The sequence below is a fragment of the Oncorhynchus masou genome, chromosome 24 (genome assembly GCF_036934945.1).
Source record: "Oncorhynchus masou masou isolate Uvic2021 chromosome 24, UVic_Omas_1.1, whole genome shotgun sequence".
Lineage (NCBI taxonomy): Eukaryota > Metazoa > Chordata > Actinopteri > Salmoniformes > Salmonidae > Oncorhynchus > Oncorhynchus masou.
In genome coordinates this window covers 105,352,715-105,366,525 of record NC_088235.1, presented here as the reverse complement: position 1 = coordinate 105,366,525, position 13,811 = coordinate 105,352,715, and the positions used below count along the sequence as shown (strand labels likewise).

General features: G+C 48.8%; 1 protein-coding gene across 2 annotated transcripts in view; it reads right to left on the bottom strand.

Annotated features, from left to right (window-relative positions):
* Positions 1 to 13,811, bottom strand: part of LOC135513189 (phosphatidylinositol 3-kinase regulatory subunit gamma-like) — a 400,919-nt gene that overhangs the window by 156,318 nt on the left and 230,790 nt on the right. Inside the window, exon 1 of one of the 2 annotated variants that reach the window (XM_064935984.1) lies at positions 12,770 to 12,850. The exons of the other annotated variant lie outside the window; for it this stretch is intronic. Within the exon in view, the coding sequence (XP_064792056.1) occupies positions 12,770 to 12,797 (28 nt within the window). The 5' untranslated portion in view covers positions 12,798 to 12,850. Of the gene's footprint in view, positions 1 to 12,769; positions 12,851 to 13,811 lie in introns of those variants that run through there. 2 annotated transcript variants of the gene reach the window in all.

The window sequence follows — 13,811 nt, the reverse complement described above, 5'->3', positions numbered from 1 at the left end:
CCTGGCCTGACCAACTAATTAACTAAAACACAAAATACTAAGACCAAGGCGTGACAGAACCCCCCCCCTAAGGTGCGGACTCCCGAACGCACCTCAAAACCATAGGGAGGGTCCGGGTGGGCGTCTGTCCATGGTGGCGGTTCTGGCTCCGGACGTGGACCCCACTTCATAAATGTCATTGTTCCTCCCCTTCGCGTCCTGGGATGATCCACCCTCGCCGCCAACCATGGCCGAATAGTCCTCACCCAGAAACCTACATAACAGAGGAGCAGCTCGTGACTGAGGGGCAGCTCGGGACTGAGGGGCAGCTCGGGACTGAGGGGCAGCTCGGGACTGAGAAGAAGCCCAGTACTGAGAAGAAGCCCAGTACCGAGAAGAAGCCCAGTACCGAGAAGAAGCCCAGCCAGGCAGTTGAATCCGGCAGATCCTGGTTGACTGGCGGATCCTGGCTGACTATCAGATCTGGCAGATCCTGGCTGACTGGCAGATCCTGGCTGACCGGCGGATCCTGGCTGACCGGCAGATCCTGGCCGACTGGCGGATCCTGGCCGACTGGCGGATCCTGGCCGACTGGCGGATCCTGGCCGACTGGCGGATCCTGGCTGACTAGCAGATCTGGCAGATCCTGGCTGACTGGCGGATCCTGGCTGACTGGCGGATCCTGGCCGACTGGCGGATCCTGGCCGACTGGCGGATCCTGGCCGACTGGCGGATCCTGGCTGACTAGCAGATCTGGCAGATCCTGGCTGACTGGCGGATCCTGGCTGACTGGCGGATCCTGGCCGACTGGCGGATCCTGGCCGAATAGCAGATCTGGCAGATCCTGGCCGACTGGCGGATCTGGAAGAGTCTGGTTGACTGGCGGATCTGGAAGAGTCTGGTTGACTGGCAGATCTGGAAGAGTCTGGTTGACTGGCAGATCTGGAAGAGTCTGGTTGACTGGCAGATCTGGAAGAGTCTGGTTGACTGGCAGATCTGGAAGAGTCTGGCTGACTGGCAGATCTGGAAGAGTCTGGCTGACTGGCAGATCTGGAAGAGTCTGGCTGACTGGCGGATCTGGAAGAGTCTGGCTGACCTGGAAGAGTCTGGCTGACTGGCAGATCTGGAAGAGTCTGGCTGACTGGCAGATCCTGGCAAACTGATGGCTCTGGCTGCTTCATGCTGACTGACGGCTCTGGCTGCTCCATGCTGACTGGCGGCTCTGGCTGCTCCATGCAGACTGGCGGCTCTGGCTGCTCCATGCAGACTGGCAGCTCTGGCTGCTCCATGCAGACTGGCAGCTCCTTGCAGACTGGCAGCTCTAGCTGCTCCATGCAGACTGGCAGCTCCTTGCAGACTGGCAGCTCTAGCTGCTCCATGCAGACTGGCAGCTCCTTGCAGATTGGCAGCTCCTTGCAGACTGGCAGCTCTAGCTACTCCATGCAGACTGGCAGCTCTGGCTGCTTCATGCAGACTGGCAGCTCCTTGAAGACTGGCAGCTCTAGCCGCTCCATGCAGACTGGCAGCTCCTTGCAGACTGGCAGCTCTAGCTGCTCCATGCAGACTGGCAGCTCCTTGCAGATTGGCAGCTCCTTGCAGACTGGCAGCTCTAGCTGCTCCATGCAGACTGGCAGCTCTGGCTGCTTCATGCAGACTGGCAGCTCCTTGCAGACTGGCAGCTCTAGCTGCTCCATGCAGACTGGCAGCTCCTTGCAGATTGGCAGCTCCTTGCAGACTGGCAGCTCTAGCTGCTCCATGCAGACTGGCAGCTCCTTGCAGACTGGCAGCTCCATGCAGACTGGCAACTCCATGCAGACTGGCAACTCCATGCAGACTGGCAACTCCATGCAGACTGGCAACTCTGGCTGCTCCAAGCAGACTGACAGCTCTGGCTGCCCCATGCAGACTGGCAGCTCTGGCTGCTCTATGCAGACTGACAGCTCTGGCTGCTCCATGCAAACTGGCAGCTCTGGCTGCTCCATACAGGCAGGAGGCTCCGGCAGCGCTGTAGAGGAGGAAGGCTCTAGAACCGCTGAACAGGCGGGAGACTCCGACAGCGCAGGAGAGGGAGAAAGCACTGGCTGCGCTGAACAGGCGAGGCGCACTGAAGGCCTGATGCGTGGTGCTGGCACTGGTGGTATTTGGCCGAGGACACGCACAGGAAGCCTAGTGTGGGGAACTGCTACCGAAGGGCTGGGGTGTGGAGGTGGTACTGGATAGAGGACAGGCACAGGAAGCCTGGTGCAGGGAGCTACCATCGGAGGACTGGTGTGTGAAGGTGGCACAGGATGGACTGGACCGTGAAGGTGTACTGGAGAGCCTGAGAGCAGGACTGGCACAGGACGTGCAAGGCTAGGTAGGTACACAGGAGGCCTAGTGCATGAGGCTGGCACATTTTTCACCAGCTGACTAACACGCACCTCAGGACTAGTATGGAGCGCTGACCCAGGTGCCATTAAATCCCCGACACGCTCCGTCGGACGAATATTGTACCTAAAGCACCAAACTAGCAACTCCCTCATTAATTTCTCCTCCAATTTCCCCATTAACTCCTTCACAGTCTCTGCTTCACTCACCTCCAACACCGATTCTGGTCTCCTCCTTGGCTCTTCACGATAAACAGGGAGAGTTGGCTCAGGTCTGTCTCCTGACTCAGCCACTCCCCCTCTGAGCCCCCCCCCAAGAAATTTTTGGGGCTTCGCTCTGCGCCGCCGTGTCTTTTTTTCCGACTCCATTCTCCTATAGCCCTCTTCGCACTGCTCCAGCGAATCCCAGGCGGACTCCGGCACTCTCTCTGGGTCGGCCGCCCACCTGTCTATTTCTTCCCACGTCGTAATATCCATACTGTACTCCATTCTGGGCTGCTCCTGTTTCCATCCACGTCGCTGTGCTGCCTCCTCATACCAGCGCCTCTCCGCTTCAGCCGCTTCTAGTTCCTCCTTAGGGCGGCGATATTCCCAGGCTGAGCCCAGGGTCCTTTTCCTTCCAGCTCCTGTTTCCTCTTCGCCTGCTGCACCTTTGGGTGGCTACACTCCCCTGGTTTAGCCCAGGGTCCTCTCCCGTCAAGGATTTCCTCCCATGTCCAGAAATCCTTAATACGCAGCTCCTCTTTGGGCTGCTCCTCTTTGGGCTGCTCCTGCCTGTTGACACGCTGCTCGGTCCGTGTGTGGTGGGTGATTCTGTAATGACTTTCTTCGTTTGTCGAAAGAGAGTCGGACCGAAATGCAGCGTGTTTGTTACTCATGTTTATTAGTGAAAACAAATAACGAAACTATACATGAAATAACGAATAAATACAAAACAACAAAACGGAACGTGAAACCTATTACAGCCTGACTGGTGAAACTAACACAGAGACAGGAACAATCACCCACGAAATACAAAGCGAAACCCAGGCTACCTAAATACGGTTCCCAATCAGAGACAACGAGAATCACCTGACTCTGATTGAGAACCGCCTCAGGCAGCCAAACCTATGAAACACACACCCCTAATCAGCTACAATCTCAATAACTAAAAAACCCCACTAAATACAACAAACAATAAACCCATGTCACACCCTGGCCTGACCAACTAATTAACTAAAACACAAAATACTAAGACCAAGGCGTGACAAGGTAGGCAAGTTGAGACCCAGTTCTCATTTACAATTGCGACCTGGCCAAGATAAAGCAAAGCAGTTCGACACATACAACAACACATGGAGTAAAACAAACATACAGTCAATAATAAAGTAGAAACAAGTCTATATATGATGTGAGCAAATGAGGTGAGATAAGGGAGGTAAAGGCAAAAAAAGGCCATGGTGGCAAAGTAAATACAATATAGCAAGTATAACACTGGAATGGTAGATTTGCAGTGGAAGTAGAAATCAAAATAATGGGGTGCAAAGAAGCAAAATAAATAAATAAATAAAATAAAATAAATACAGTAGGGAAAGAGGTAGTTGTTTGGGCTAAATTATAGGTGGGCTATGTACAGGTTAATATGTGAGCTGCTCTGACAGCTGGTGCTTAAAGCTAGTGAAGGAGATAAGTGTTTCCAGTTTCAGAGATTTTTGTAGTTTGTTCCAGTCATTGGCAGCAGAGAACTGGAAGGAGAGGCGGCCAAAGAAAGAATTGGTTTTGGGGGTGACCAGAGAGATATACCTGCTGGAGCGCGTGCTACAGGTGGGTGATGCTATGGTAACCAGCGAGCTGAGATAAGGGGGGACTTTACCTAGCAGGGTCTTGTAGATGACATGGAGCCAGTGGGTTTGGCGATGAGAATGAAGCGAGGGCCAGCCAACGAGAGCGTACAGGACGCAATGGTGGGTAGTATATGGGGCTTTGGTGACAAAACGGATGGCACTGTGATAGACTGCATCCAATTTGTTGAGTAGGTTATTGGAGGCTATTTTGTAAATGACATCGCCAAAGTCAAGGATTGGTAGGATGGTCAGTTTTACAAGGATATTTTTGGCAGCATGAGTGAAGGATGCTTTGTTGCGAAATAGGATGCCAATTCTCGATTTAACCTTGGATTGGAGATGTTTGATATGGGTCTGGAAGGAGAGTTTACAGTCTAACCAGACACCTAGGTATTTATAGTTGTCCACATATTCTAAGTCAGAGCCATCCAGAGTAGTGATGTTGGACGGGCGGGCAGGTGTGGGCAGCAATCGGTTGAAGAGCATGCATTTAGTTTTACTTGTATTTAAGAGCAATTGGAGGCCACGGAAGGAGAGTTGTATGGCATTGAAGCTTGCCTGGAGGGTTGTTAACACAGTGTCCAAAGAAGGGCCAGAAGTATACAGAATGGTGTCATCTGCGTAGAGGTGGATCAGAGACTCACCAGTAGCAAGAGCGACATCATTGATGTATACAGAGAAGAGAGTCGGTCCAATAATTGAACCCTGTGGCACCCCCATAGAGACTGCCAGAGGTCCGGACAGCAGACCCTCCGATTTGACACACTGAACTCTATCAGAGAAGTAGTTGGTGAACCAGGCGAGGCAATCATTTGAGAAACCAAGGCTGTCGAGTCTGCCGATGAGGATGTGGTGATTGACAGAGTCGAAAGCCTTGGCCAGATCAATGAACACGGCTGCACAGTAATGTTTCTTATCGATGGCGGTTAAGATATCGTTTAGGACCTTGAGCGTGGCTGAGGTGCACCCATGACCAGCTCTGAAACCAGACTGCAAAGCAGAGAAGGTATGGTGAGATTCGAAATGGTCGGTAATCTGTTTGTTGACTTGGCTTTCGAATACCTTAGAAAGGCATGGTAGGATAGATATAGGTCTGTAGCAGTTTGGGTCTAGAGTGTCACCCCCTTTGAAGAGGGGGATGACCGCAGCTGCTTTCCAATCTTTGGGAATCTCAGACGACACGAAAGAGAGGTTGAACAGGCTAGTAATGGGGGTGGCAACAATTTTGGCAGATAATTTTAGAAAGAAAGGGTCCAGATTATCTAGCCCGGCTTATTTGTAGGGGTCCAGATTTTGCAGCTCTTTCAGAACATCAGCTGAACGGATTTGGGAGAAGGAGAAATGGGGAAGGCTTGGGCGAGTTGCTGTGGGGGGTGCAGTGCTGTTGACCGGGGTAGGAGTAGCCAGGTGGAAAGCATGGCCAGCCGTAGAAAAATGCTTATTGAAATTCTCAATTATAGTGGATTTATCAGTGTTGACAGTGTTTCCTATCTTCAGTGCAGTGGGCAGCTGGGAGGAAGTGTTCTTCATCATGAATTATCTCATATGTATAAACTGTATTCTATCCTATTCTACTGTATCTTAACTCGTCCAAATATTTATATATTCTTAATTGTGTATTTGGTATATGTTGTGAAATCGTTTGATATTACTTCTGTGACGACCCTCCCACTCTGTCTGCCGTATTCTGTCTTTGTTCTTGTTTCCTTATTAGGATGCTGGTGGGCGGAGTTGGGGAGGGTCGTCAGCTACATGGGAAACACCTGGGCCAGGTGTGTCCCAGAATAAATGGACCTCTTCCACATTCATGGAGGAGACTCTCTCCATGCAGACACCATTGTAGATTGTGTTGTGTATCTTGGTGGCCTTTTGTTTGTTTGCTTTGGCACCTTTCAACACCCTGCATTATCACATTCATGCAAAACACTCACTTACACTACTGATTACTGATTACACACACCATTGTATATTTTCCTTAGTTGCTTTGGTTAATAAATATATATTTTGTTACTCCTTGTCTCCACTGTTGTCTCCCTTTGTTACGGGCTTTGAGCCGGTTCGTGACAAGTGGGGGCTCGTCCGGGATCTTTGAACTATTGGTTTGGGAGACCGTGGAGGTATGTGTTTGGTTTGCATATTGTGTTTGAGTTTGATAGGCCCAGTATTGGTTGCTTTTGTTGCTTGGTTTGTGTGCTGCGTTGGAGAGAGATAATGGTTAGTTTCCAGGCCCTGCCCAGCCTGAACTCTTGTTCTGCTTTTTGTTGGGAAGTCAGTCTGAGGAGGTGAGTAAATCGGCTGTGTACCTCGGTAGGAGATTTGTGTAGGGTAGTGGAACTTGCTACCTGGAGCTATAGCCTTTTACCCCTGATAGGCTTAGCGACGTGTTTCATTTTTGGACATGTTTGGCATGGTTAAATGTTTGTTATGTTTGTGTGGTGTCTGTGGACTGAGCAGTTGTCTCGGGGGCACATCTGTGGCTTGGTGGAATTTGCCAGCATGCTGGGGAGCTTTTTCTTGCCAGCGGGCTACAGTGCGTAAATTCCCACCGCAAATCTGCACGAAGACTAGGGTTGAGTTATTGTAGGTTTGGGGAAGCTCCATATCTCATCTCTCTTCTGTGGTGCTCGGGGTGATTGTCATTTCTCTGGTTGTGGTCTGATGTGCTCAGCAGAGGGGTTGAGCAAGATTATTTACTTATTACTATGGTGTCTCATGTACACAAGTTCATTCGCTTTCCATCAGAGGACCTGTTAGAATTATATACTAAAGAACAGCTGTTGAAGATGGCTGTACACTACAAGGTTAAATGATTGAAATTAGTGAAATTCTGAATCGTTGGAAGTGCCTATGAATCGTTGGATGTGACTATGAATCGTTGGAAGTGACTATGAATCGTTGGAAGTGACTATGAATCGTTGGAAGTGACTATGAATCGTTGGAAGTGACTATGAATCGTTGGAAGTGACTATGAATCGTTGGGAGTTGTAAAAATTAAGGACCCTGATGTTCTTTTCGTTGGAGTTTGTAGCTGTTGTGGTCTTTTGTGCCATGTTACTGAATGTTTACATGACTGACCATTGGTTGGGGTTGTCATCTTCTATCTTTCCTGTCTGTACCATCCTGGTCTTGTGTTCTTCTTTCCTCTTAAATATTGCTTCCTATGCGCAAAGGTTGCTGAGGTCTGGGGAGGAGGTTGGTTGGTGCAGGTGGAAGTGTGAACACATAACCCCTCATCAATTTGGGACGCAGAGGCTGTGTCAATTTGGGACGCAGAGGCTGTGTCAATTTGGGACTGCAGAGGCTGGTATGTTCCGGGGTCCTTGTTGGTCCCCGGTATTATGGGGGGGAATGTGACGACCCTCCCACTCTGTCTGCCGTATTCTGTCTTTGTTCTTGTTTCCTTATTAGGATGCCGGTGGGCGGAGTTGGGGAGGGTCGTCAGCTACATGGGAAACACCTGGGCCAGGTGTGTCCCAGGATAAATAGACCTCTTCTACATTCATGGAAGAGACTCTCTCCATGCAGACACCTTTGTAGATTGTGTTGTGGTTCTTGGTGGCCTTTTGGCTGTTTGCTATGGCACCTTTCAACACCCTGCATTATCACATTCATGCATGCAAAACACTCACTTACACTATTGATTACTGATTACACACCATTGTATATTTTCCTTAGTTGCTTTAGTTAATAAATATATATTTTGTTACTCCTTGTCTCCACGTTGTCTCCCTTTGTTACGGGCTTTGAGCCGGTTCGTGACACTTCTTCGATATTACTGTACTGTTGGAGCTGGAAACTAATTTCGCTACATTCGCAATAACGTGTGCTAAAAAAGTGTGACTAATACGATTTGATTTGAAACACACAGCTGTACAAAAACACTCTCCCCATGTTTGAGGCTTAATCTCAGCACAGCTCTTAATAACCTTGTACGCCTCTGACAAACACACATAGACACACACGTGAACACACACAGGCAGGCATGGTGGCTCTGTGGTAGAGTACTGCCCTGCTGCTCACCCCACAGGAGGATTACAAGATAAGTCGTCACTTTCAGGGCCATGACACTATCATGACACTACCATGAACTCTAAAGTCATACGGTGACACGCACAATCTCACACTCACCCCACGGTGGTTGTTGAGAGAGAGAGACACAGATAATCACAGAGAGACACAGAGAGAGAGAGACACGGAGAGAGAGACAGAGAGAGGGAGACACAGAGAGCTACAAATTCCATCTAGACACTGTTGCCCTAGAGCACACAAAAAAACTATACATACCTTGGCCTAAACATCAACTTCCACAAAGCTGTGAACGATCTGAGAGACAAGGCAAGAAGGGCATTCTATGCCATCAAAAGGAACATAAAATTCAATTCCAATTAGGATCTGGCTAAAAATACTTGAATCAGTCATAGAGCCCATTGCCCTTTATGGTTGTGAGGTCTGGGATCCGCTCACCAACCAAGACTTCACAAAATGGGACAAACACCAAATTGAGACTCTGCATGCAGAATTCTGCAAAACATCCTCCGTGTACAACGTAGAACACCAAATATGAGCAGAATTAGGCCGATACCCACTAATGATCAAAATCCATAAAAGAGCACACACACACAGAGCAGCTGTTGAATTACATCAGGACACATCTCTCCAATCACACGCTCTGATAAATAACACTAACTAATAGCTTGGTTGGGTGGGTTCATGACCGCCTCTACTCTAACAGAGAACACCAGAGACCTGGTCTGAATTGACGGTGAGTGGACTTTCAGTTTAAAGGCCTAAATGTACAGAGTAATAATCATCACCAAATAAACTGGCAACATGAACGTTTCATAGTCACACCCAAACAGTTCAGAGTTGCACCATTCTCATTTAAACACATCCCACATTATTTATTTGATGTTTTGTTTTTATTTTGTGTAAATCTTTTTTTTACTGCAAATGGCCCCCAGATTTTTATCATAGCCCATTTTTTTACGGACATGGAAAGCATCACACTAGAATGGAGAACATCATAAAGATTGGACTTGGTACTGACTGTAAACCCTGCTATAAACACAGAGGGAGACAGAAGAGAGGGAGGGGGAGATATGAAAACAGAGAGGGTCATTTACTTTCTCCCTGTCTCTTACCCTTTCTCTCCCCCGTCTCTGTCCCTCTCTCGTACCCTCCCATCCTCCCCTCTCTCTTACCCTCTTTCTCTCTCTGTCTCTTTCTTCCCTCCCTCCCTCCTCTCTCTCTCTCTCTCTCTCTCTCTCTCTCTCTCCCTCTCTCTCCCTCCCTTCTCTCCCCTTCTCTCCTCTCGCCCTCCCCACGTCTCTCCCTCTCTTACCCTCTAACCCTCTCTCTCTTACCCCCCTCTCTCTTACCCTCTCTTACCCCCCTCTCTCCCTCTATTTCTCTAACTCTCTCTTACCCTCTCTCTCCCTCTCTCTCTTACCCCCCCTCTCTCTCTCTCTCTTACCTTCTCTCTTCCCCCCCCTCTCTCTTACTGTCTCTCTCTCCCTCTCTCTCTCTCTTATCTTCTCTCTTACCCTCCCTCTCTTACCTTCTCTCTTACCCCCCTCTCTCTCTTACCTTCTCTTTTACCCTCTCTTACCATCTCCCTCTCCCTCTCTCACTCTCTTACCTTCTCTCTTACCCTCTCTCTTTCCCTCTCTCTTACTGTCTCTCTCACCCCCTCTCTCTCTCTTACCTTCTCTCTTACCCCTCCTCTCTCTCTTACCATCTCTTTCTCTCTCTCTCTCTCTCTCTCTCTTACCATCTCTCTCTCCCTCTCTCTTACCCTCTCTCTCTCTCTTACCGTCTCTCTCACCCTCTCTCTCTTACCTTCTCTCTTACCCCCCCTCTCTCTTACCGTCTCTCTTGCCCTCTCTCTTACCCCCTCTCTCTCTTACCCTCTCTTACCATCTCTCTCTCCCTCTCTCTCTCTTACCTTCTCTCTTACCCCCCCTCTCTCTCGCTCTCTCTCTCTCTCTTACCTTCACTCTTACCCTCTCTCATACCCTCTCTCCCTCTCTTTCTATTTCCTTCTCTCTTTCTCGCTCTCTTACACCCCCCTCCTACCCTCTCCCCTTCTCTCTTCCCCTCCCTCCCTCTTACCCTCTCTCTTACCCTCTCTCTCTCCCTCTCTTTCTCTCTCTCCTCTCTCACCTACCCTCTCTCTCCCTCTCTCTCTCTCTCTTACTGCCTCTCTGTCCCTCTCTCTCTCTCTTACCCCCCCCTCTCTCTCCCTCTCTCTTACCCTCTCGCTCCCTTTCCTTCTCTCGTTCTCTCTCTCTTACCCCCCCTCCTACCCTCTCTCCCTCTTACCCTCTCTCTCTCCTTCTCTCTCTCTCTCTCTCTCATCATTCTCTCTCCCCCCTTCTCTCTTTCCCTCTCCTCTCTCGCTTACCCTCTCTCTCCCTCTCTCTCTCTCTCTTACATACTCTCTCTCTCTCTTACCCCCCCTCTCTCTCTTACCCTCTCTCTCTCCCTCTCTCTCTCTTACCCTCTCTCTCTCCCTCTCTCTCTCTTACCTTCTCTCTTACCTTCTCTCTTACCCCCCCTCTTTCTCTCTCTCTCTCTCTTACCCTCTCTTACCATCTCTCTCTCTCTTACCCTCTCTCTTGCTCTTTTTATTTTCAGAGCAACACGCTCACAGCCACAATGAATCCATCAGTATCTGACAGGCCCAGTCATCCAAGACGAGGGAAGTCAAACACAAGCCCACAAGATCTATCTTTAAACGCAATGTTTTACCAACAAACTTTCCCTGCCTGGAACACATTAAGACCCAAATAAATGGCCTGGGGCCGGGAGGAGGGGGGATGGTTAGGATGGTTGGGTGTGTTTGTGTGTATGTGTAGGGGGAGGGGGGTTGTCTGTTCCATTCGCTAGGCTGTGGGCAGGGGTTGCGTGCCTTCGGCAGGGGAAAATAAGTCATAACAGAGTCAAAAAGGCTGTGTGTGAATGAGTTTGTTTTCTTAGTTTGTATTTTTTCTTGGTTGGTAACGCTATTATGGCATGATGGTATTGCCTGACAGATTGACTGGTTGAGCTGGGCTCCACTGAGGCCTAAAACTCCTGCTCCATCAAATACATAGAAGTACACACACAAAGGATTGACCACTCAGGTAAAGACCGTATCAGGTTGGAATTGTAAGATTTTAAGACTCCATTTGCAGTAGGCTTGGTAGGCCTATTCAGGGGTTAACGGTGCACCCATGGGAGCTAGTCTAACCTTTGACCTGGGCTAATGTAGACTCTGGAGCTCGGCGGGATGCTCATTATGGGGCCAGTTGGGGAGAAAATTGTTCACACATGAACCTGAACTCTCTCTTTCTCCCCACAGCCGTGAAGTGCTCTCCACCACTGGCCCCATAGCGACTTGAACCTGACCTCCCTGCTCTCCACAAACAACATTTTACCAGTTTCTCACAGCAGGAAAATAATCCCGCAGCAACAGGAAATGTTAATTATTATGTGGATTAATTGCCATTTTTGCAGGGGTTGCTAATTTTATTGTTAGAATAAATCAAGTCTGACATTTTAAAATGCAAATTACAAACTTTAGAAGCCTTTTAAAACATTGAAAACACTACAATTTGCATTTACTGCTGCACAGGAAAATAGTCTGCGACAAGATATGACAACAGTAGCTGCATCTGTCCACACTATGTGGCTACTCTGCCCCTTTCAAAGACAGATATTCAATCTGACAAATGAGGATCTGTGGACTTGACTTCTGCGAAGAGACAAGCAGGGGAACATAAAATATTAAAATGATTTGTCTTGAGTTGCCAGAATAGAGACGATCATAGCTAGCGATATAATATTTATTTTACTAGGCAAGACCGTTAAGAACAAAATCTTATTTTCAATGACAGCCTACTGGGGAACAGTTGGTTAACTGCCTTGTTCAGGAGAAGAACGACAGATTTTTACCTTGTCAGCTCGGGGATTTGATCTTGCAACCTTGCGGTTACTAGTCCAACACTCTAACCACTAGGCTCCTTGCAAACCCACAATATATAGAGATACGGTATGCTATACTGGACAGTCATTCAAGCAATCGCAAAATGTCAAGATGATCTTGAATAGATTCCATCCACTCAGAGAGCTTGTCTAGTGGGTTGTGTCAGACAGGTTATAAAACGAGCTGCATGTCAGAGACATCACAAATAGACAGCAGTCGTTGTTGGTGTGATGTAACCCTGCCAATCCACACACTTAAAGCAGCACTGGGACTTCAACACAATGTCTGTCTGGAGGCTGAATACATTATAGCGTTCCCCACTCCACTTTCTTATTAATGCCCAAAACCTTCACCTCCATTGCTGTGTAATTGCTAGGCAATTACACCAAATTACAACTGTTAACAAGGCACTGTAACTATAGTAGTTAGAGCATAAACACACGGGTATAAGAGCAGCTGTAATGTAAAGGCCTAGTCAGTGTTGAGCAACAACTACCCCAAACAGGTTTCCACTTTCATTGCTGCCTCCGCCCGCAAATTCCCTAAAAATACCCTAAATGATGTCCCCCTAACCCCATGTCTTGTCCCCCCCATCACGCCCCCTGGCTCTGACCCTAAGGGTGGTGAAAGCTTACCCCATAAACCGCTCTCTGTTCCAAGCATGCTGAGTGTGATGATTGGCTCTGAGTTATGGTGCCTTTGTTCTGGCCCAGGTCAAGTCCAAGTGTTAATATAGGACCCAGCATTCATGTTTACAACCATAACATTGGTCTGAAGGGAGGGGAGTAGAGATGGCTGTGTTAAAGTTAAAGCCAATCTGAGATGTACTGGCATATTCTGTTGTTCCACCCGTGTCATCAACCACAACATTACCCATAACCCCTTCCCCTTTCCCAACCCCATCCCTAGCAACCATGTAAAAAAAAATGTATTTAACTAGGCTAGTTAGCTAAGAAATAATTCTTACTTTCAATGACAGCCTACCGGGGTGGGTTAACAGTGGGTTAACTGCCTTGTTCAGGGGCAGAACGACAGATTTTTACCTTGTCAGCTCAGGGATTCGATCTGGCAACCTTTCAGTTACTGACCCAGTGCTCTAACCACAAGGTTACCTTCCGCCCCAAGTGGTACTGTGGATATCGATCCATAACCTGGCTCGATGTCCACTGACCCCATCACATTAACCCCAACACAAGCCCCCACACACCCCCGCCGCCTGACCCCATAACCTTAACCCCAACACAAGCCCCCACACACCCCCGCTGCCTGACCCCATAATCTTAACCAAAATCCCACCCCTCATAATCAACACACACCTGCTGTCTGACCCTTAACACCTCATTCAGTACCCCACCCACCGTCTGTCTGTCTGTCTGTCTGTCTGTCTGTCTGTCTGTCTGCCTGTCTGCCTGCCTGCCTGCCTGCCTGCCTGCCTGCCTGCCTGTCTGTCTGTCTGTCTGTCTGCCTGCCTGCCTGCCTGCCTGCCTGCCTGCCCGCCTATCTGTCTGGCTGGCTAACAAAGACCCTTTCACACAAATGCAAATACACACGCACGCAAGCACACACAAAAACACACACACACAAACTTATACAGAGGTTACAAGACAATCCTAACAACCTCTTTAGGTCTAATTATCTTCTCTGACAGTGTTACCCTGAGGTTGGCTGACCCTCCAG